Source organism: Kogia breviceps, chromosome 13, assembly GCF_026419965.1.
Source record: "Kogia breviceps isolate mKogBre1 chromosome 13, mKogBre1 haplotype 1, whole genome shotgun sequence".
NCBI lineage: Eukaryota > Metazoa > Chordata > Mammalia > Artiodactyla > Physeteridae > Kogia > Kogia breviceps.
Genome location: NC_081322.1, coordinates 41733618 through 41757400, shown reverse-complemented (window position 1 = coordinate 41757400; position 23783 = coordinate 41733618). Strand labels below are relative to the sequence as shown.

Below are 23783 nucleotides of genomic sequence, written 5' to 3'. Positions count from 1 at the left end.
GTGGAGGATGGTGTTAGCTGAGAGGATTTAGATTTTAACATCAGAGGTAATGAGACCTCATAGATTCTTGAGTATAGACATAGTATAATAAATGTAAGGTTAGTTGAAATTCAGATCAGACACAATTATTTTTACATTGCAAACTTTATTCCTTCCACCTGTCTCTGGGAGGGAAGGAGGAGGTAGATGTGGAAAGTAAGAAGGAATATGAAAAGAGAACAGATGGGGGTGTTTATCTTATCCCCCGCAGTGCTTTGGCACTTAAACCTGAGGTGGGGAAAGTGTAAAATCTTTTTAAAAAATCTGTTAAAAAAAAAAAAATCTGTGGGCCCTCTTTCCAGAAAAATGCAAATGCATTAAAAATCTAATTTAATATAATTTCAGGTGGTATACAGACTATAACTTAAAGATCTGTGTTTTAAACTAAGTTCTTTTAGGGATAAAATTGTCTCTTCCATCTCTGTATCCCTAACATTTGATGAATAAATGTATGAGATGCTTCCCTTATCTGCCAGAGAAACTCTGTGTCTCTGGAAGTGTCTCTAATACCATCCTACACCCAAACGTTTAGATGCTTCTTTCTCTGTGCTCTGTGGCTTTTACCTCGTTTTATAGTAAGAGCTGCCTGTTGTTTGAGCCCCTATCCTGTATCAGGTACTGTACCATTGCCCCCCATCCTCTCCTTCTTTCTTTTTCTCCTTTTCTTATACCTTCTTTGAAGGAGATATTTTTATTCCTGTTTTATAGGTGAAGAAATTGTTGCCAAGGCCTCAAAGTAAATGGAACAAAGATTTGGACTTATTTATTAAATTAGTTTTCATGTTTATTTCAATGTCTGTTTCTCCCTCTGTTCAAAACCCATCAGTGGCAGAGAACTTCTTCCAATCATTTTTATATCTCCAGGATCTGGTACACTGTCTGGCACATAAGACATTCCCAGTCATTTAGGTTTAAAGAATATATGTGAGCGAATGAATGTATATAAAATTATCCTTTTTCTCTTAATTTATTATAGAGAGATTAAAGTTATGATTTTTTTTCCTGAAGATTATAAAATCTTCTAGGACAGGTATTTTGTGTTTTATTTCTTGGTGTCTTCAGTAAGAAATACACCTACCAGGCACAGGGTGAGCCCTCAGTAAACGTTTGTTGATTTAACTGATAATATATTGAAGTGCTTTGAAAAAAAGACAACCATTGTTGAAATGTAAACTGGTGATATTAATGAATTCATTCTATAAGTATTTAGTACCCTGTTACAGGACTCTATAGAGCTTACTGTTGAGCTACATTTAACCTAGACAGTACGCTTGGGTCTCAAATGTCTTGATTTAGGCAGACCATCAATTTTTTTTTTTTCAAAGGTAAAGATAGTGATTGACTTACCTTTATATTATGAGCATTTATTTATATGTTCTAAATACACTTGAACATTTAAAAATTATAGGTCATCTAAAACTTCTCCCTGGCTTATTTACTAGATAGAAATTTTTATTTCCCCTTTTAGAATGGGATTATTTTGGCTTATTCTTTACAGTAATGGAAATTTACATGACTAGAGGAATTCAGTGATTTTAGATTTATGATTTTTTAAGAAACTAGAATGAGAGAAAATGTAAAATATCTCTCATAAATTTTCAGAATCTGTATTTTGGGTGTACCTGAGATTAGGTCATCTACTAGGTTTATGAACTATCTTGGATTCTGCCACTTGGCCTGAAATGCAGTTCTAGTGTAGACTCTGTTTATGAATGCTGAATTGGGATTAAGAGATGTATTATTTATGTGTACTTTACATTCATAACCTCTCTAACCCTCAACAGGTGTGTAGATAGGGATAAAGCAGGAGAGTATTTCCTTAGACACAAGTCACCTACCAGGAAGTGGTAGAGCTAGTATCTAAAACTGTATTTCCCAGGGTTTTTGTTTTCTTCTCACTCTGTAACAGTTGGATTACTTTAGGCTAGGGTTTAAAGTTTAAACTACTTTCAAGTAAATACCAAATTCATTGGGGCAGCGTTTTTAAATGTTAAATTGTTTGATATTTATCTCAGATAACATTAAATTTTATGGTATATGCTTCATTTTTGCTTAGGTAAATATGCTGAAGATATATTTGGAGAATTATTCAATGAGGCACATAGTTTTTCCTTCAGAGTTAACTCATTACAAGAACGTGTGGACCGTTTATCTGTTAGTGTTACACAGCTTGATCCTAAAGAAGAAGAATGTAAGTTTATTCATATTATATTTTCTTTCACATGTATGTTTTTGGTTAGGTGGGATGAGTGATATATTTAAGAACACTACTATATATGAATTTATTAAACAACAACTGGGAGAAATGTACTTCAATTAATCAAAGAAACATACACACACACACACAAACACAAAAAACATGAATTTACTACACCTCGGGGGCAGGGGAAGACTTTCAAGATGGCAGAAGAGTAAGACGTGGAGATCACCTTCTCCACATATACATTGGAAATACATCTACATGTGGAACAACTCCTACAGAACACCTACTGAACGCTGGCAGAAGACCTCAGACCTCCCAAAAGGCAAGAAACTCGCCACGTACCTGGGTAGGGCAAAAGAAAAAAGAAAAAAGAGACAAAAGAATAGGGATGGGATCTGCACCAGTGGGAGGAGCTGTGAAGGAGGAAAGGTTTCCACACACTAGGAAGAAGCCCCTTCGCGGGCAGAGACTGTGTGTGTGTGTGGCGGGGAAGCTTTGGAGCCACAGAGGAGAGCGCAGCAACAGGGGTGCAGAGGGCAAAGTGGAGAGATCCCCGCACAGAGGATCGGTGCTGACTAGCACTCACCAGCCTGAGAGGCTTGTCTGCTCACCCGCCAGGACAGGCCGGGGCTAGGAGCTGAGGCTTGGGCTTTAGAGGTCAGATCCCAGGGAGAGGACTGGGGTTGGCTGCAAGAACACAGCCTGAAGGGGGCGAGTGCACCACAGCTATCCGGGAGGGAGTCCAGAAAAAAGTCTGGAGCTGCCGAAGAGGCAAGAGACCATTGTTTCGGGGTGTGCAAGGAGAGGGAATTCGGAGCACCACCTAAACGAGCTCCAGAGATGGGCGTGAGCTGCGGCTATCAGCGCGGACACCCGAGATGGGCATGAGACACTAAGGCTGCTGCTGCAGCCACCAAGAAGCCTGCATACAAGCACAGGTCACTATCCACACCTCCCCTCCTGGGAGCCTGTGCAGCGTACCACTGCCAGGGTCCCATGATCCAGGAACAACTTCCCTAGGAGAACACACAGCATGTCTCAGGCTGTTGCAACGTCATGTCAGCCTCTGCTGCCGCAGGCTCACCCTGCATTCCATAGCCTTCCCTCCCAGCGGCCTGAGTGAGCCACAGTCCCTTAATCAGCTGCTCCTTTAACCCCATGCTGTCTGGGTGGGGAACAGATGCCCTCAGGCGACCTACATGCAGAGGTGGGTCCAAATCCAAAGCTGAACCCCAGGAGCTGTGTGAACAAAGAAGAGAAAGGGAAATCTCTCCCAGCAGCCTCAGGAGCAGCAGATTAAATCTCCACAATCAACTTGACGTACCCTGAATCTGTGGAATACTGGAATAGACAATGAATCATCCCAAAATTGAGGCAGTGGACTTTGGGAGGAATTATAGATTTGGGGTTTGCTTTTTGCATCTAATTTGCTTCTGGTTTTATGTTTATCTTAGTTTAGTATTTAGAGCTTATTAACATTGGTAGATTTGTTTATTGATTTGGTTCTCTCTTCCTTTTTTTTTTTAATATATATATTTTTTTTTCCTTTTTTTCTGAGTGTGTATGTCTATGCTGCTTTGTGTGATTTTCTCTCTATAGCTTTGCTTTTACCATTTGTCCTAGGCTACTGTCTGGTTATTTTTGTTTGTTTTTGTTTTGTCATACAGTTTTTTACACTTATCATTGGAGGATTTGTTTTTTGGCTTGGTTGCTCTCTTCTTTCTTTCTATTTTGTTTTTTCTTTTTTTATTACTCTTTTAATAATAATTTCTTTATTTTAATAACTTTATTTTATTTTTATTTCTTCTTTATTTCTTTTTCTTTCTTTCTTTCTTTTTTTTTTTTTTGTGGTACACAGGCCTCTCACTACTATGGCCTCTCCCATTGCGGAGCACAGGCCCCGGACGTGCAGGCTCAGTGGCCATGGCTCACGGGCCCAGCCACTCCATGGCATGTGGGATTCTCCCAGACCTGGGCACGAACCCGTATCCCCTGCATTGGCAGGCGGACTATCAACCACTGTGCCTCCAGGGAAGCCCTATTTCTTTTTCTTTTCCTCCCATTTATTCTGAGCCATGTGGCTGGCAGGATCTTGATGCTCCAGCCGTGTGTCAGGCTTGAGCCTCTGAGGTGGGAGAGCCGAGTTCAGGACATTGGTCCACCAGAGACCTCCCAGCCCCACGTAATATACGGGAAAGCTCTCCCAGAGATCTCCATCTCAATGCTAAGACCCAGCTCCACTCAACGACAAGCAGGCTACAGTGCTGGGCACCCTATGCCAAACAACTAGCAAGAGAGGAACACAACCCCACCCATTAGCTGAGAGGCTGCCTTAAATCATAATAAGGTCAGAGACACCACAAAACACAAAGGACTCAGTCCTGCCCACCAGAAAGACAAGATCCAGCCTCATCCACCAGAACACAGGCACCAGTCCCTCCCACCAGGAAGCCTACACAGCCCACTGAACCAACCTTACCCACTGGGGGCAGACAGCAAAAACAACAGGAACTACGAACTTGCAGTCTGTGAAAAGGAGACCCCAAACACGATAAATTAAACAAAATGAGAAGACAGACAAATACACAGCAGATGAAGGAGCAATGTAAAAACCCACCAGACCAAACAAATGAAGAAGAAATAGGCAGTCTACCTGAAAAAGAATGCACAGTAATGAGAGTAAAGATGATCCAAAATCTTGGAAATAGAATGGAGAAAATACGAGAAACATTTAACAAGGTCCTGGAAGAACTAAAGAGCAAACAAACAATGATGAACAACACAATAAATGAAATTAAAAATTTTCTAGAAGGAATCAATAGCAGAATAACTGAGGCAGAAGAATGGATAAGTGACCAGGAAGACAAAATAGTGGAAATAACTACTGCAGGGCAGAATAAAGAAAAAGAATGAAAAGAATTAAGGACAGTCTCAGAGACCTCTGGGACAACATTAAATGCAACAACATTCGAATTATAGGGGTCCCAGAAGAAGAAGAGAAAAAGAAAGGGACTGAGAATATATTTGAAGAGACTATAGTTGAAAACTTCCCTAACATGGGAAAGGAAATAGTCAAGTCCAGGAAGTGCAGAGAGTCCCATACAGGATAAATCCAAGGAGAAACATGCCAAGACACATATTAATAAAACTATTAAAAATTCAATAAAAGAAAAAATATTAAAAGCAGCAAAGGAAAAGCAACAAATAACATACAAGGGAATCCCCATAAGGTTAACAGCTGATCTTTCAGCAGGAACTCTAAAAGCTAGAAGGAGTGACAGGACATATTTAAAGTGACGAAAGGGAAAAACCTACAACGAAGATTACCCAGCAAGGATCTCATTCAGATTCGATGGAGAAATTAAAATCATTACAGACAAGCAAAATCTAAGAGAATTCAGCATGCTCAAACCAGCTTTACAACAAATGCTAAAGGAGCTTCTTTAGGCAGTAAACACAAGAGAAGGAAAAGACCAACAAAAACAAACCCAAAACAATTAAGAAACTGGTAATAGGAACATAGATATAGATAACTATATTAACTGTAAATGGATTCAATGCTCCAACCGAAAGATATCGACTGGCTGAATAGATACAAAAACAAGACCCATATATATGCTGTCTACAAGAAACCTACTTCAGACCTAGGGACACGTACAGACTGAAAGTGAGAGGATGGAAAAAGATATTCCATGCAAATGGAAATCAAAAGAAAGCTGGAGTAGCAATTTTCATATCAGACAAAATAGACTTTAAAAAAAATAAACTATTACAAGAGACAAAGAAGGACACTATATAATGATCAAGGGTTCAATCCAAGGAGAAGATGTAACAATTGTAAATATTTATACACCCAGTAGAGGAGCACCTCAATACATAAGGCCAATGCTAACAGCCATAAAAGGGGAAATTGACGGTAACACAATAAAAGTAGGAGACTTTAACACCCCACTTTCACCAATGGACAGATCATCCAAAATGAAAATAAATAAGGAAACCCAAGCTTTAAATGACACATTAGACCAGTCGGACTTAACTGATATTTATAGGACATTCCATCCAAAAACAACAGAATACACTTTCTTGTCAAGTGCTCATGGAACATTCTCCAGGATAGATCATATCTTGGGTCACAAATCAACCCTTGGTAAATTTATGAAAACTGAAATCGTATCAAGTATATTTTACAACCACAATGCTTTGAGAATAGATATCAATTACAGGAAAAAAAACTGTAAAACATACAAACACAAGGAGGCTAAACAATACACTACTTAATAACCAAGAGATCACTGAAGAAATCAAAGAGGAAATCAAAAAGTACCTAGAAACAAATGACAGTGAAAACACAATGACCCAAAACCTATGGGATGCAGAAAAAGCATTTTTAAGAGCGAAGTTTATAGCAATACAGTCCTATCTCAAGAAACAAGAAAAATCTCAAATGAACAACCTAACCTTACGCCTAAAGCAATCAGAGAAAGAAGAACAAAAAAACCCCAAAGTTAGCAGAAAGAAAGAAATCATAAAGATCAGATCAGAAATAAATGAAAAAGAAATGAAGGAAACAGTAGCAAAGATAAATAAAACTAAATGCTGGTTCTTTGAGAAGATAAACAAAATTGTTAAACCATTAGCCAGACTCATCAAGAAAAAAAGGGGGGGAAGACTCAGATCAACAGAATCAGAAATGAAAAAGAAAAAGTAACAACTGACACTACAGAAATACAAAGAATCATGAAAGATGATTACTACAAGCAGCGATATGCCAATAAAATGGACAACCTGGAAGAAATGGACAAATTCTTAGAAATGCACAAATGCTGAGACTGAACCAGGAAGAAATAGAAAATATGAACAGACCAATCACAAGCACTGAAATTGAAACTGTGATTAAAAATCTTCCAACAAACAAAAGCCCAGGACCAGATGGCTTCACAGGCGAATTCTATCAAACATTTAGAGAAGAGCTAACACCTATCCTTCTCAAACCCTTCCAAAATATAGCAGAGGGAGGAACACTCCCACATTCAATCTACCAGGCCACAATCCCCCTGATACCAAAACCAGACAAAGGTGGCACAAAAAAAGAAAACTACAAGCCAATATCACTGATGAACATAGATGCAAAAATTCTCAACAAACAGAATCCAACAGCACATTAAAAGGATCATACACCATGATCAAGTGGGGTTTATTCCAGGAATGCAAGGATTGTTCAATATACGCAAATCTATCGATGTGATACACCATAGTAACAAATTGAAGGAGAAAAACCATATGATCATCTCAATAGATGCAGAAAAAGCTTTCGACAAAGTTGAACACCCATTTATGATAAAAACTCCAGAAAGTAGGCATACAGGGAACTTACCTTAACATAATCAAGGATGTATATGACAAACCCACAGCCAACATTGTTCTCAGTGGTGAAAAACTGAAACCATTTCCACTAAGATCAGGAAGAATGCAAGGTTGCACACTCTCACCACTATTATTCATCATAGTTTTGGAAGTTTTAGCCACAGCAATCAGAGAAGAAAAAGAAGTAAAAGGAATCCAAATTGGAAAAGAAGAAGTAAAGCTGTCGCTGTTTGCAGATGACATGATACTATACATAGAGAATCCTAAAGATGCTACCAGAAAACTAATAGAGCTAATCAATGAATTTGGTAAAGTAGCAGGATACAAAATTAATGCACAGAAATCTCTTGCATTCCTATACACTAATGATGAAAAATCTGAAAGAGAAATTAAGGAAACACTCCCATTTACAATTGCAATGAAAATAATAAAATATCTAGGAATAAACCTACCTAAGGAGACAAAAGACCTATATGCAGAAAACTATAAGACACTGATGAAAGAAATTAAAGATGATACAAACAGATGGAGAGATATACCATGTTCTTGGATTGGAATAATCAACATTGTGAAAATGACTATACTACCCAAAGCAATCTACAGATTCAGTGCAATCCTTATCAAACTACCACTGGCATTTTTTACAGAACTAGAACAAAAAAATTCACAATTTTTATGGAAACACAAAAGACCTGGAACAGCTAAAGCAATCTTGAAAAAGAAAACCAGAGCTGGGGGGAATCAGGCTCCCTGACTTCAGACTATACTACAAAGCTGCAGTAATGAAGACACTATGGTACTGGCACAAAAACAGAAATATAGATCAATGGAACAGGATAGAAAGCCCAGAGATAAACCCATGCACATATGGTCACCTTATCTTTGATAAAGGAGGCTAGACTATACAATGGAGAAAGACAGTCTCTTCAATAAGTGGTGCTGGGAAAACTGGACTGCTACATGTAAAAGAATGAAATTAGAATGCTCCCTAACACCATACACAAAAATAAACTCAAAATGGTTCAAGACCTAAATGTAAGGCCAGACACTATCAAATTCTTAGAGGAAAACATAGGCAAAACACTCTATGACATAAATCACAGCAAAATTCTTTTTGACCCACATCCTACAGAAAGGGAAATAAAAACAAAAGTAAACAAATGGGACCTAATGAAACTTAAAAGCTTTTGCACAGCAAAGGAAACCATGAACAAGGCGAAAAGACAACCCTCAGAATGGGAGAAAATATTTGCAAATGAAGCAACTGACAAAGGATTAATCTCCAAAATATACAAGCAGCTCATGCAGGTCAATATCAAAAAAAAAAAAATAACTGAATCCAAAAATGGGCAGAAGACCTAAATATGCATTTCTCCAAAGAAGATATACAGATTGCCAACAAACACATGAAAGGATTCTCAACATCACTAATCATTAGAGAAATGCAAATCAAAACTACAACAAGATATAACCTCACACCAGTAAGAATGGCCATCATCAAAAAAAATCTAGAAACAATAAATGCTGGAGAGGGTGTGGAGAAAAGGGAACCCTCTTTCACTGTTGGTGGGAATGTAAAGTGATACAGCCACTATGGAAACAGTATGGAGATTGCTTAAAAAACTAAAAGTAGAACTACCATATGACCCAGCAATCCCAATACTGGGCACATACCCTGAGAAAACCATAATTGAAAAAGAGTCATGTACCACAATGTTCATTGCAGCTCTATTTACAATAGCCAGGACATGGAATCAACCTAAGTGTCTATCGACAGATGAATAGATAAAGAAGATGTGGCACATATATCCAATGGAATATTACTCAGCCATAAAAAGAAATGAAACTGAGTTATTTGTAATGAGGTGGATAGACCTGGAGTCTGTCATACAGAGTGAAATAAGTCAGAAGGATAAAAACAAATACCGCATGCTAACACATATATATGGAATCTAAAAAAAAAAAAAAAAAAAAGTCATGAAGAGATTAGTGGTAGGATGGGAATAAAACACAGACCTACTAGAGCATGGACTTGAGGATATGGGGAGGGGGAAGGGTAAGCTGTGACGAAGTGAGAGAGTGGCAGGGACATATACACACTACCAAATGTAAATTAGATAGCTAGTGGGAAGCTGCAGCATAGCACAGGGAGTTCACCTCTGTGCTTTGTGACCACCTAGAGGGGTGGGATAGGGAGGGTGGGAGGGAGGGTGACACAAGAGGGAAGAGTTATGGGAACATATGTATATGTAGAACTGATTCACTTTGTTGTAAAGGAGGAACTAACACACTATTGTAAAACAGTTATACTCAAATAAAGATGTTAAAAAATAAAAAATAATTAAAAAAAACGAATAATCCAACTTAAAATAAACAAAAGAAAAAAAAACAAAACGGTTTAAATGACTTACTGGCCATTTGTGTATCTTCTTTGGAGAAATATTTGTTCAGATCCTTTTCTAATTTTTAATTTGGATTATTTTTCTTATGATTGTTGAGTTATGCAAATTCTATATATATTCTGAATCCAAGTCCCAAATCTTATGATTTGCAAAGATTTTCTCTCATTCTGTGGGTTGTTTTTTCCTGGTGGTATCCCTTGAAACATGTTTGTGTATATTATAATGTATAATGTATACAATGTATATTGTTATACGTTATGAAATTCTTGAGATAAAAATCATTGCTAATATTTTAAAAAAATTTATGGCTATACTTTCAAATATGTCATTTATATCCAAAATTTCTTTTTAAAATAATTGAAACATGTAAGTTACAAGTACATTTCATCTAAAAATATAGAAATATACAGGCAGTTCTTTTATGTAACAGAAATAAAAATTAATATTTAGTTTGAAAATACTGTTAAATTTTAACAGATATTTTAGCATTCCCATTAAAGTTGAAAATACAGATACTGGTAAATAACTTAAGATGTGTTTAAGTGTTTTAAAAAATTCTTAATGTGCCAACAACTCTCAGAATTATTCAGTTTCCTTTAAAATTGTATGGAGAATTGGGGAAGAATTCAGAATCTAAAAGTTGAACTGCTTAATTTGAAATTGTCATGGGGATGTTGAATAGAGGAATTTTCAAAGTTATTTAACCTAGATTTTTTAACTCAGTTAAAGTTCACATAAAATAACATTATGAGTAGAATAATAAATTACAGAATGTAATATCAATATTTTGGGGGTTTTAATTACCATTAAATAGTAAGTAACAGTAATTTAGAAAGGGTAAAAAACTGAGTCTTTAAACAAAGATCTGTACCATTATCTTTAATTCAGTTATGTTTACAAACATATTGTGCTGACTTACTGTGTTATATAACACTAAGTAATATCAGATGTCATTGTTGGCAACTGTAAGGGGCTTTGTCACATTGGTCTGTTAACAAATGAGAGAAATGATAAGTGAGAGGAGCTGAAGATAGAAAAATGCTTATTACTTTACATGTTCTTTATATCCTTTACTAAGACAGTTTTGGGAAATCAAACACTAGGTTTCATATTTACGGTTAATAAGTGGGGTAGGAGGGTGGCAAAAATTGATCCATTTTGATTGCAAAAAACAGAGGCCACTTCTGATAGGAGCCAGAGGAACAAAGTGTGGTATTGTGGCAGAGAGATTAGCCTCAAAGGCAGACAGATCTGTGTTTTCTGTTCTGGCTCTACTGCTTATTAACCATTTTACCTTGGGCCAATTATTTAATATTTTCTATTTTCTTATGTTTAAAAATGGAATAATAATTCCTATCCCATTAAATTGTTATAAAGCTTAGGTAAAAATTAGTGAAAGCATCTAGCACTATAGTTTAGTTTATACTCATTAAGTATCTCTCATACTACTCTTTAGTGATAGTGGGAAAAAAACGTTTTTCCTTCTCTGAATTTTATTTTGGTGTTTTTAAGTGTGTTACAAGTCAGGTAGAAGTGGAATTGCTGGGAATGCAGTCATGTTGTGGCTATTGCATAGCCAGCCTCACTGCTCCACTTATGTCATAGACCCAAACATTCATGTTGAGTGAATTTTATTTGTAAGGATGAAAGAGATACTATTTTAGGGAGAAAAATAATTTAAGAATTGTTATGATTATTTAGTACTGACCTTTCTATGGTATAAGGCATTTGTACTAAAAGCCATATTAAATACATAAAAAATCAGCTAATTTTTTAATATCAAGAAATCACTCTAAGAGTTAAAAATCTAGTATTTTGGTAAATTTTTTATTTTAACATGCTGCACAATCCAAAAGAAAATGAGCAAATGAAGTTATTTTAAATCCTCATATGTATGATGGGGCTGTGTTAACTTACTGTAGAAACTAATGTACAAGATAGCCTCAGTCTTCAAGAACTTGTAGTTAATTGGAGACCCTTATAGAACAAGATAAAAGATAAGTGAAATAGACAACAGTACAGATTGCCCAGTACTTGAAAACTTAATTTTCTTTACAATAAGTTTGTTTTAACTTTATAGTCAATGTATCATACTTATAATCTCTAAAGCATAGAGAGCAATAGCGCGTTTAGCCCAGAATGCCACTGATAACTAAGTAATTCCTTCAGTGTTATTGGTATAAGTTAAATAAAAGTAATAAAGGGAGATGGAAAAAAGATTATAGAAAAAAAGAAGAAAATGTAGGTTGGTGGGGGCTGGGGATGGCAAGGAGAGAAAAGGAAAAGGTGCATTTGATGGGAAATGTAGCATATGCTTCAGGTGTCATTAGAGCCTTAGAAATCAGAGGTTGCATTAAAACCCATCTAATTGGGAAAATAAAGCACAAAATGATGTGTCATATAGTGATAGAACATTTAAAATATGGTTCCTCATTTATAAGCCACTAACAGTCACGACCTTCTGACTTTTAAACAAATACAGTATATGAATTTGTCCTTATGTTAAATCATCTTAGTAAAATAAAACAATACATTTTGGATTTTTGTTTTAGTGTCTTTGCAAGATATAACCATGAGAAAAGCTTTCCGAAGTTCTACAGTTCAAGATCAACAGCTTTTCGACCGCAGGACTTTGCCTGTTCCATTACAGGAGACGTACGATGTTTGTGAACAGCCTCCACCTCTCAATATACTCACTCCTTACAGGTCAGTACGCTAATAAGTAAGAAGGCCGGTTATTTATTTCAGACTTCAAGTTCAGATATGTAGCAGTCTACCTTTAAATGCTAAATCCCCCAACTTTTTTTTTTTTTTTTTGTGGTACGCGGGCCTCTCACTGTTGTGGCCTCTCCCATTGCGGAGCACAGGCTCCAGACGCGCAGGCTCAGTGGCCATGGCTCACGGGCCCAGCCGCTCCGCGGCATGTGGGATCTTCCCGGACCAGAGCACGAACCCGTATCCCCTGCATCAGCAGGCGGATTCTCAACCACTGCGCCACCAGGGAAGCCCCCCCAAAAACATTTTTTTATTTCACTGGTCTGCTGACCAATGCAGAGAACCCTCCTTATCCTCCACCTTTAGAAAACCTTTGCTTTATTCACTAGGTGAGTTCCCAAGGTTTGGGCATACAAAAACCAACACTTACTCAAAGGAGTTGTTTTGACAAGTGTTTTTAAGAAAAGCCAATGGCAAACATGAATATGAAGAGACAAGGAGTTGATACTCTTTTTTTTTGCGGTACGCGGGTCTCTGCTGTGACCTCTCCCGTTGCGGAGCACAGGCTCCGGACGCGGAGGCTCAGCGGCCATGGCTCATGGGCCCAGCCGCTCCACGGCATGTGGGATCTTCCTGAACCGGAGCACGAACCCGTGTCCCCTGCATAGGCAGGTGGACTCTCAACCACTACGCCACCAGGGGAGCCCTGTTATTGTCTTTTTAATTTAATTTCTAATTAGATGGAAAAGAAAAAATAAAGAGTTCAAAATCCCACCACATTAATTAAATAAATATTGTTTTTTTCTGGTTCTTGTCTACTCTTGATCTTTGCATTAAATTTCTGTGTAATGAATATGTAGTATCTGTTTTTAAATATTTTTTACCATTTAAAAAACTCTGGACTTATTCAGCCTTTCTTTGGAGTCTTTCACATGAATTGTTAGATGGGTGATTTAAGAGGCACAACATGTGTCCTGAATAAAATGGTATTTGGATAGTTATTTGAAACTATTTGTCAGTATGCAAGGCATTGGATATAACTATTACTATTAGAATGACTATTTGGTGATATTTTTGGGATTTGGTAAGATGATAAGTAAATTAGAGTATTGGCAGAAACCCTGTATAGTTTCTCTGTTCTGTTGTACTTTCAGGCTTTTATCTTTGGCAGAATCATTTGTAATTACTGGAATTTCCCACAGGACTTATAGAAAACTTGGCATTCAGCAGAAGTTAGGGATGAAAATTGTCCCGTTGTACCTTTAAATTATTAATACCAACTCTGAAAAACTTCTGGTTTTCCATTTCCCTTAGTTTCCTGTCTGATTTGTGAGAAATGTTCTATCGGTGCATATTCTCATTTATTTTGCCAATATTTTTACACATGCTATATTTTGTTAGTATAAGAGGAAACAATTTTAGTAAAATTACTTCCTATTGCCTCTCTAAGTCTTACTAATATATATTTTAATTGATATTTTATACTTCAGAGATGATGGTAAAGAAGGTTTGAAGTTTTATACCAATCCTTCATATTTCTTTGATCTATGGAAAGAAAAAATGTTACAAGATACAGAGGATAAGAGGAAGGAAAAGAGGAAGCAGAAGGTATTACAAGAAATTCAAAAAATTGAAGTTAGTTTTCATGTATTTGTTATTTGTTGCATATGTGGAACTTTATTAATTCTGTACTTTGACAGTTTTATTTTATTTGGTTCATATGGTCAAATACTGAAGTCTCTATAACCACGCAGAAAGATCACAGTCTAATGGGGAGCAAATGAACAATTAGGTTATTATAATATGGTGTGGTAAGTGCCCACCTAACAGAGAGGTATGCATGGAGGGTTTGAGTAGCACAAAATAGCACCTGCTTTAGGGAGGACGGGGCTGATAAACACTTCAACAAAGCTTATAATGAATCTTGAAGAACAAATAAGAATTAAGTGGACCAGGGAAGAGAAAGGCATTCTGCTAAAGCGGAGCAAAGAAATATTGTACAGATATTGGTAAAGTAGATTAAGTTAATATTTTCTTATCACAGAGCATATCCTAAATGGAAAGCTTATAACAGTCTCACTAAATTCCTGTTACCTGTCTGCTGTATTATCATTTTCTGCTTTCTAATAAAATTCACTTGGATCTGTTTTATTCCATGTTAATGATAACTAGAAATATAGGAGGAAGCAAAGTTGGATTTAGGCAGAATTATGAAGGTGGCAGAGTTTGTCTTTATCATCCCTCTGTTTCTCCTATAGCTATCTCTGCTCTCCTTGCTCTTCCCCAAAATGCCTACACGTTATTATTTTCTGCACTAGACAGTGTACCAGTGTTCTAACCAGAGTTTGCAGACTGGTGACTGGTAGCCCAGACTATGCTTGCAAGCAGTTTTGTTTGACAAACACAGTGGTTTTTAAATTTTTGAACTGGAATGCCTTAGATGGACATACCCATCTAGTTCAGTGCAGGCCTCATCTTATAACTGACTCTTTTTATTCATGTATGTTACCTGGTTGGCCCCTTTGGTGTCTTTCTATACTTTTTCTCCCACAGTTGGAATCACTTTTTGTTTTATTTTTCAAATACCCTATTTTCTATTGAGTGACAGTTATTATGGTTTAATTGGGTAATTGGACTTTTTTCTAATGTATTGGCTAGCTAATTAGTCATTTCTCAGATAACGTAACCTTAGTAAATTTTCAGGTTTTGGGTAGAGGTTGGCAGTGCCATTAATTGTAGAAATTTCACTCATTATAGCAAAAACTAATAATGTGGGAGCAGAGTTGATGAATCTTTTTTCATCTGAAAGGACTTTCTGACCTCAAGTTTTATTACATAGACATACTATTTTTATCTGATACATCAATTTCATTTAAAGGTTAAAAAAGCATTTGAAAGTGGGATTACAAGCAAACTAGCTAAGATTTAACTCTGAATGCACAAATGAACTGTATCTGTGTTACTTTTACTATATTATGATGACATTGTCTTTTTCAATACTGATGTTAGAATTCTATTTTCATTGTTATAACCTCTTTTTAAAAACGTAGTACTTCAGCATTTGGCTTTGTTTCAATACATCTGTTATAGCAGAAAAATCTAGATCGTCCTCATGAACCAGAAAAAGTGCCAAGAGCACCTCATGACAGGCGGAGAGAATGGCAGAAGCTGGCCCAAGGTCCAGAGCTGGCTGAAGATGATGCTAATCTCTTACATAAGCATATTGAAGTTGCTAATGGCCCAGCCTCTCATTTTGAAACAAGGTTTATTTTCTTTTTTTTTTAAACAAAATTAATGGTAAAACACTGGCTTTATTTCTAATATCTATATGTCTAAGTCTTATGTCCTGAACTATTGAATTGACAGACCCTGTTCTATAAGTATTGAGTTGATTTTGAAACCCTGACCACAGTGAGCCTACTGAAGTCTGATCTTGGGCAGATCATTTTTGTACCCTGACTTCAGTTTTGTCATCTGTAGAAAGAAGTGGTTGGAGTAGATGATCTTCGGTGTTGTTTTAACTTTCGTATGAGGACTCAGCTCCCTCTCAGTAGTTCAGGCAGAGTCTGTTAGAATTTCATAGTAGAGTAATGGGGTCTGGATTTTTTTTGAAGTATTATTGATTCACTGCATATAAAATAGGAGTTGGAAGGGGGTTATATTTTGTTCCTTTTTTTTTTTCCCCTGACTTCCTTTCTATGCCACATCTTCCACCTCAGATATATCAGGACTTTCAAAACAAAATTACTCATCCCCTTTTGCAGAAATATGCAATAGGTCCTTTTCCTTTCTCAGTGGCCAGGGGCCCTATCTAACTAATATGCAACCCTATACTAGCATCTCTCTGTGAAGAGATTTGTGTACAGTTGATTATAGTTATTATTATATGTTTTATAGTTATTGATTTTTGAATGGAAAAGAACTTAAGACTTTCTTTCAAATAATACATGTAAATTATTGGTCATAAGTGTAAATTATTTTGGCCTATTTTAGGAGTAATATACATATAAGGTTCTATCTATATGCAGTACTGAAAGAAAGAGACTGAAAGGATTGATACTTTTTAAAATTAATAATCTGTAGACAGACATTTATTTCTAATCACTGTTAAGTAATTGAGGTATTGAGCTGACCCAGTTGTGTAAATATAATAATTTCTAACTTGCTTTGTACATATCTTTTAAATCCAGCTTTGTCTCCAGCATGCACTACAGTCAGTAAATATTTATAAGTCTTCACATGCTCAAGGTATCTAAAATTGTGCTTAAGTCTGGCTTAAGTCACATGTTACTATGTTACTCAGCTGTTTTCCGAGTACCCTAGCACCTTTGAAAACAGCAAAAAGACAACGACAATATAGTTAGCCATGTCTGTGCTACTAGTATCAGGGAGACCTGTCTCCCTTGGGCACCAGACACTTGGAAGTCATTTAGGTTTAAAAGAACAGCAGGATATTCTGGTGGTAGAAAATTCCAGTTTTCATATTCTAGCTTGTTGTCGTTGGCATCTTATTGTAAAAAAAAAAAGTTAAATAGAGGCAGATAGCTTTGAACACAATTGGCTGAAAGTTAGTTTCTTTTCTTGTTTATCAGATTATGAAAGTAATAGTTTTCACCCTTGTGAATTGAATTAGTATTACATTATAAAATAATAAAATAACTAAAGGTCATCATAATAACCTGAATCAGCAAGGAAAGGTTGCATTGTGAGCAGCATTCTGTGTTTTAAAAGCAGGATGAATGTAATAAATTTCTGAAAGAAGTTTCTTAAAATAGTTAAAATATTGGCATTCAAAGGATAAACCTTCAATATCTCATGTAGAACATTTTACTTCACCAATAATTCAAGAAAAATACACTGATACTGTATGTATTTTTTTAGACCGCAGACATATGTGGATCATATGGATGGATCTTACTCGCTTTCTGCCTTGCCGTTTAGTCAGATGAGTGAGCTTCTGACGAGAGCTGAGGAAAGGGTCTTAGTCAGACCACATGAACCACCTCCACCTCCACCAGTGCATGGAGCAGGAGATGCAAAACCCATACCCACCTGTATCAGGTATGTCAGAACAAGCACATGATGTTTCATCTCAGATGTTGGTGACCTTTTTCTTTAAAGGCCCATATAATAAATGTTTTCGGCTTTAGGACATATGGCTTCTGTCACAACCACTCAACTCTGCCATTGTTGAATGAAAGCAGCCATGGACTATACATAAACAAATGAATATGTTTGTGTTTCAACAAAACTTTATTTACAAGAACAGGGATCGGGTCAGATTTGGCCCATAATTTGCCAGCCTCTCATAAGAGCTGATACATTCTCTTGGGAAATTTTAAATAACGCTAATTTAAAGATTAAAGTGTGTTTCATTTTATTATAGCTTTGTTATCAAGCACATGATCTGCAGTATATTAATAGAAATTAAGAATTTTTGGTATGTGACTAGGGACAAAGAAATGGGAACCAAAGACTTGATTATAAATGTTAATTTGATATTAGGGGAAATACTCTAAGAATTTGAGAGAGAATAGGCAATTGCTGATAATAATCTTTTAGTAAAGCTTTTTGAAGTTTCATTTTGTCCACTGTTATCCACATTATAAATTTTTTTCATAGAGAAATAGAGATCAGCTTTACAATTTTCAGTTTAAAAGATCAATCTTATATCGCTGACTCATTTGATGTTCCATCCTCAGCAAGGAAGAGGGCCATAAATTTCCTTTTGTGGTTTGTAATTAGTTGTCATTGATTTAACTGAAATGACATATAATGAGTCTTAATAACTTCAATACAAATACAGTATTGTTTTGGCCACAGGTATAGCAATACAAATGTTGTAAAATGATAAATGTTGAGTCATTGTGAAGACTCATATCACAGTGTAAAATTGAGCATTTTATCAAAGGAAGCATAAAATGCTCGAGTGGATATGAAAGTTGCATGAGAGGATGAGATCATTTAGAATATTGTAAATCAAAGCACCGTGTATTGATTTTCTTGTTAGTGTACTTTTAGTTCTCATTTCATTCTAAATATTGCTGAAGAATTTTTAATTTTTATAGGAACATGTTAATGCCTCTACCTTGATATAATTACTGGTAGCCATTTATGTTTTGTGTGGTTAGTTTTTTCTCTTTAAATAACTTTCTGGGATCTCTTTATCATTTCAGTTCTGCTACAGGTTTGATAGAAAATCGTCCTCAGTCACCAGCTACAGGCAGGACACCTGTGTTTGTGAGCGCCACCCCCCCACCTCCTCCACCACCTCTTCCATCTGCCTTGTCAACTTCTTCATTAAGATCTTCAATGACTTCGACTCCCCCCCCACCAGTACCTCCCCCACCTCCACCTCCAGCCACTGCTTTGCAAGCTCCAGCAGTACCACCGCCTCCAGCTCCTCTTCAGATTGCCCCTGGAGTTCTTCACCCAGCTCCTCCTCCAATTGCACCTCCTCTAGTACAGCCCTCTCCACCAGTAGCTAGAGCTGCCCCAGTATGCGAGACTGTACCAGTTCACCCACTCCCACAAGGAGAAGTCCAGGGGCTGCCTCCGCCCCCACCACCGCCTCCTCTGCCTCCACCTGGCATTCGACCATCATCACCTGTCTCAGTTGCAGCTCTTGCTCATCCTCCCTCTGGGCTACATCCAACTCCATCTACTGCCCCAGGTCCCCATGTTCCATTAATGCCTCCATCTCCTCCATCACAAGTTATACCTGCGTCTGAACCAAAGCGTCATCCATCAACCCTACCTGTAATCAGTGATGCCAGAAGTGTACTTCTGGAAGCAATACGAAAAGGTAATTTTCTCAAGAGCCGTTAAAAGCATTGCAATGGTAGCATTAGAACCTTTCTAAATATTGGAGACAATAATGTTTTCTTCATTTATAAAAGTTTAGATGCTCATGTTTTTGTACAAGTGGTCTTTGGAAAGTAAAGCTATGTTCAATTTATATTTTGTCTTTTTCAAGAAAATATGTCACATTAATCATTTTATTTTCATACTTAGTAGGTATTCTTAAAATGTTTATTGAATGAGTGAGAAATTTAAAGTATCAGACTTAAATGTTATAGAAAATTTAGTTAAAACCCTTTGTAAATATTATATTCAATATATATATTAACTCCTTTTAAAATGGTATTTTCTTCAGTGTTAAGGCTGTCCATTTGGTATGTAAGTGACACTTGCTTTACCAATACCTTTAAAGGATTAAGGTTCCTACCTTAGTAACAAAGGAACAACCTTTCACATTCATTTATTTATTCAGCCAACATTTCCTACTATATGCCAGGCACTAACAGTATAGAGTGAATAATAGTGCCTTTCCCTCAAGTACTGGGGAGAACAAAGCCACAGAAAATATGCTCAATGATGTTTAATTTATTTGACTGTAGAGATAACAAACAAAAGATGTATCACCTGGTTAACTTTAGGAGGTGGTGAGTAGGGAAGCACAATAGACCATAATGGCTAAATAAACTATAGACATCCACTGGGGTATGTGGTAAGTTTCATCAAATCTTCAAATTCTTTTTAATAGATCTTGCTTTTTATTTTCCTGTTAGTATTTCTCATGTGTATTTGAATTTATTAGATTAATAATATCTAATAATATCTAGTATTTTGTATTTTGGTTTACAATGAATGGTTTGGATTTACTATATCAGGTATTCAGCTACGAAAAGTCGAAGAGCAGCGTGAACAGGAAGCTAAACACGAACGCATTGAAAATGATGTTGCCACCATCCTGTCCCGCCGTATTGCTGTGGAATACAGTGATTCAGAAGATGATTCAGAATTTGATGAAGTAGATTGGTTGGAGTAAGAAAAAATGCATTGATAAATATTACAAAACCGAATGCAAATGTCCTTTGTGGTGCTTGTTCTTTGAAAATGTTTGGTCATTCCAGTGTTTTGCTTTCTTTTCCTTAAGGAAGATAACCCTTTTCCTCCATAATTTTTGATTTCTAAGAAAAATATTAGTATACATTTCAAACTAAATGTTTTACAGTGGCTTATCTTTTTTAATTTTTCCTTGAAAAGGCATCATTTGGTCAAATAAACCACTAAGTATTAAGCATGGACAGCTGTTGTTAGAGTAGCTGATTCTGTTTTTTGATATATCTTAATTGTGCACTTTGTGAATTTTAATTTAAAGAGAGCAACTGAGATTAAAAATCTTGAGGGCAGCTGTATCTGTTAATGAGCCTTATTCCATTTTCTGACGTTTTAAAAGAAGAAACACTACCTTTATATGAATACACTCAGAAAGTACATTTAGCTTGTAGTATTGAATTCTCTTAAAGGAATGCTTGAATTTTTAATTATTGTTTTATTGTTTTAAAATACTTGCCTTATTTGAATGTTTAGCAGTATCTCCTTCCTACTTATATATTGTGTGGTACAATTTTGCTTGCCTATAAGAGTTTAAAAAATTTCCATGTGAAATACTCTGACATAAACCATGTAACTTACATAACTGTTAAGAATAACAGTCTGATTTAATAAATGGTTCATTTTAAAGGTTCATGGGTGTTACCTCTTTGAATAAAACTTTCTGATAGTTTATCAAATAATATAAAGTAGGCTTTAAATAGTCAATGAAAAATTCAAAAACTACTGAAGCTGTATAATTTCCTCTTAATTGTACAGACTCATATTGTCTAGTGTATAAGGTAGCTTTTATGTCGTTTTTTTCCTAAAGTCAAAAGTCAGTATTTTTTAACTCCTTATGCTCTTAAATTAAAATCTCAACTTGCTCTCTAATTTCAGCACATCTTGATTTCAGTTTAACAGCATTCTTGAAATTATGTTTTGCAATGATAAAATTAGATGTTAATGTTTACACAGTCCAGATTCAGGGATGGACGAGAAGCAGCTTCAATATCAGATTATTTAGTATGAAGAAAAGACTAAATGAGGCTTTGGTAGTTTGACTATAAAAGTGACTGTAATCTTCATCCTTGCTTCTATCCCATCAATAGAGGGATATAGCTATCCCAGCTACTCCCATCAAAAGATGGGTTCTGTTACCACCCCCTTTGAATCTGAGTGTCCTGAGACTTGTTTTGGCCAAAAGCATGTGGAAAAAGTAAGCTCAGCCTAGCCTGCTAGAAGTTCAGAAACCTTATGCAGAGAACTATCCCAAGTGAGGCTAACTTAGACAAGCCAATTGCAAGCTCACCTGCTGGCTGACTGCAGACAGATGAGCAAGCCTAGCTAAAATTAGCCCAGCCCAGAAGAACTGTTCAGCTGACCTGTAAATTCATGAGTAAAAATAAATGTTTATTGTCTTACACCTAAGTTTTGAGGTGGATTATTTCGCATAGCATTGTGGCAATAGATAGCTAAAACATGAGGTCATTGGTAACCTGCTAATTTGAGGGGGTTTTAGGTAGCTAACTAATGATCTGTAATCCTTGTAGAAGAGGAATGTTGAACTAAGTCCTCTAGTAGCAATACGGTTTGGACATAAAAAACATTTCCAAATGGCTTTACAAAAAGATTTGCTCTTTTAGGTAGATTTGCCTAGACCTAGAACAAGAGATTAGACAGCCATTTGAGTTTCCTTCCCACATCACAAAACTGTATATTGTTGAACTTAACTCAAGAAAATATGCCACAATTTAAATTTTGTCTTTCCAAAGGTGTTTATGATCAAAAGGCAGTAGCTAGTAGATAGTTTTTGTAAAGCTCAATTGTGGCCAGGTAACTGAAAAGGGAATGATACTGGTATTGGTGCAGTTAAGGGAGATACAAAAGGAAATGGTTGAAGATTTCTTTTTGTCTTTTTTTTTTTCTTTTATTGGAGCATAGTTGATTAACAATGTTGTGTTAGTTTCAGGTGTACAGCAAAGTGATTCAGTTATACACATACATGTATCTATTCTTTTTCAAGTTCTTTTCCCATTTAGGTTATTGCAGACTATTGAGCAGCATTTCCTGTGCTATACAGTAGGTCCTTGCTGGTTATCTATTTTAAATATAGCAGTGTGTACCTGTCAGTCCCAAACTTAATAATAGAAGTGGATCTGTTGTAAAGCCTGGCAGTGTATATCCTAAATAGTTTATGATAGTTTTTTTTGTTTGTTTTTCAGACCATTCCTAGAAGATAAGAAAGTGCCCACAGGCTGAAGAGGCCATACATGTAGTATTTATTTTAAAATCAAAATAACTTTTCAGTCTAGTTTTCAACTTACCTTGCTGAGAGACTTTTGGAGCAAATCATTCAGTAGTTAATTTTAATACCCTAAGAAGAATGAAAGTTACTGGGTAATAACTATTTTCTTTCTTATTGAATTATGTTACTGTTCCACAAGGTCATGCATAAGCATAGAGTCAGAAAAAATTAATTACATATTGTGGAGAAATAATTGGCTTCACTTGTTATGGCTGAAGTCACCCATTTACCTCCATATTACTAAATCCAACAAACACTCTTTAGTTCTTAATTTATTTGATCTTTATTTTCTGCATATACTCTACCTCCTTGAAACTGTCAGTCCCTCTGACATTATTTTTTTGTTTTTGTAACACTGTTCCTTCCCCTTCCCAATAATGGTGGGACAAAAGAAGGGGAGGAAAATACTTAGCAGCAGTGGAATTTAGGATGAAATTCAGTCATTATGGAGGGAAAAGAAGTGTGTCTATAACTTTTCTTAAGTAAGGGATATTTGTAAGCTGCAGATTTATAAGGTGTTTTAAGCTATAACTACTATTTTTCATAATTTATAATCTATTTGGGCAGATGAGATGACTTCTGAAGCATTTTCATATTATAAATATGTATTAAAGATAAATAAGAAAAATGTTCATTTCAGTTGTGTTCTGTAAATTATGAGACACTACCCTTTATTTCCACTTTTAAAAAGCCCTACCCTTTTTCTTCAACAACAATCTCACATCCATATTTTCATGAAGTCTTCTCAGATCACCACAGCTACAGTTCATATTGCCTTTCAGTTTCTCTAATTCTTTTATAGGCTTTCTTCAAGTGATACTTAAGCCATTTTGCATCACAGTTATTAACTACTCGAGCTTGCCGAATCAGTTAC

At 36.1% G+C, this 23783-nt stretch overlaps 1 protein-coding gene across 29 annotated transcripts in view; it reads left to right on the top strand.

Moving 5' to 3' along the window:
- The window catches only part of WASF1 (WASP family member 1), a 150608-nt gene extending 128583 nt beyond the window's left edge, over positions 1 to 22025 (top strand). For 15 of the 29 annotated variants that reach the window (XM_067011637.1, XM_067011644.1, XM_067011641.1 and 12 more), the window contains 7 exons: positions 2096 to 2230; positions 12561 to 12714; positions 14214 to 14331; positions 15814 to 15986; positions 17605 to 17784; positions 18900 to 19528; positions 20397 to 22025. In XM_067011637.1, coding sequence (XP_066867738.1) covers positions 2096 to 2230; positions 12561 to 12714; positions 14214 to 14331; positions 15814 to 15986; positions 17605 to 17784; positions 18900 to 19528; positions 20397 to 20554 — 1547 coding nt within the window. In that variant the 3' untranslated portion in view covers positions 20555 to 22025. Of the gene's footprint in view, positions 1 to 2095; positions 2231 to 12560; positions 12715 to 14213; positions 14359 to 15813; positions 15987 to 17604; positions 17785 to 18899; positions 19529 to 20396 lie in introns of all 29 variants that reach the window. The other 14 variants (XM_067011631.1, XM_067011628.1, XM_067011625.1 and 11 more) reach the window with 3 other exon arrangements.
- The last annotated feature ends 1758 nt before the right edge of the window (positions 22026 to 23783 follow it).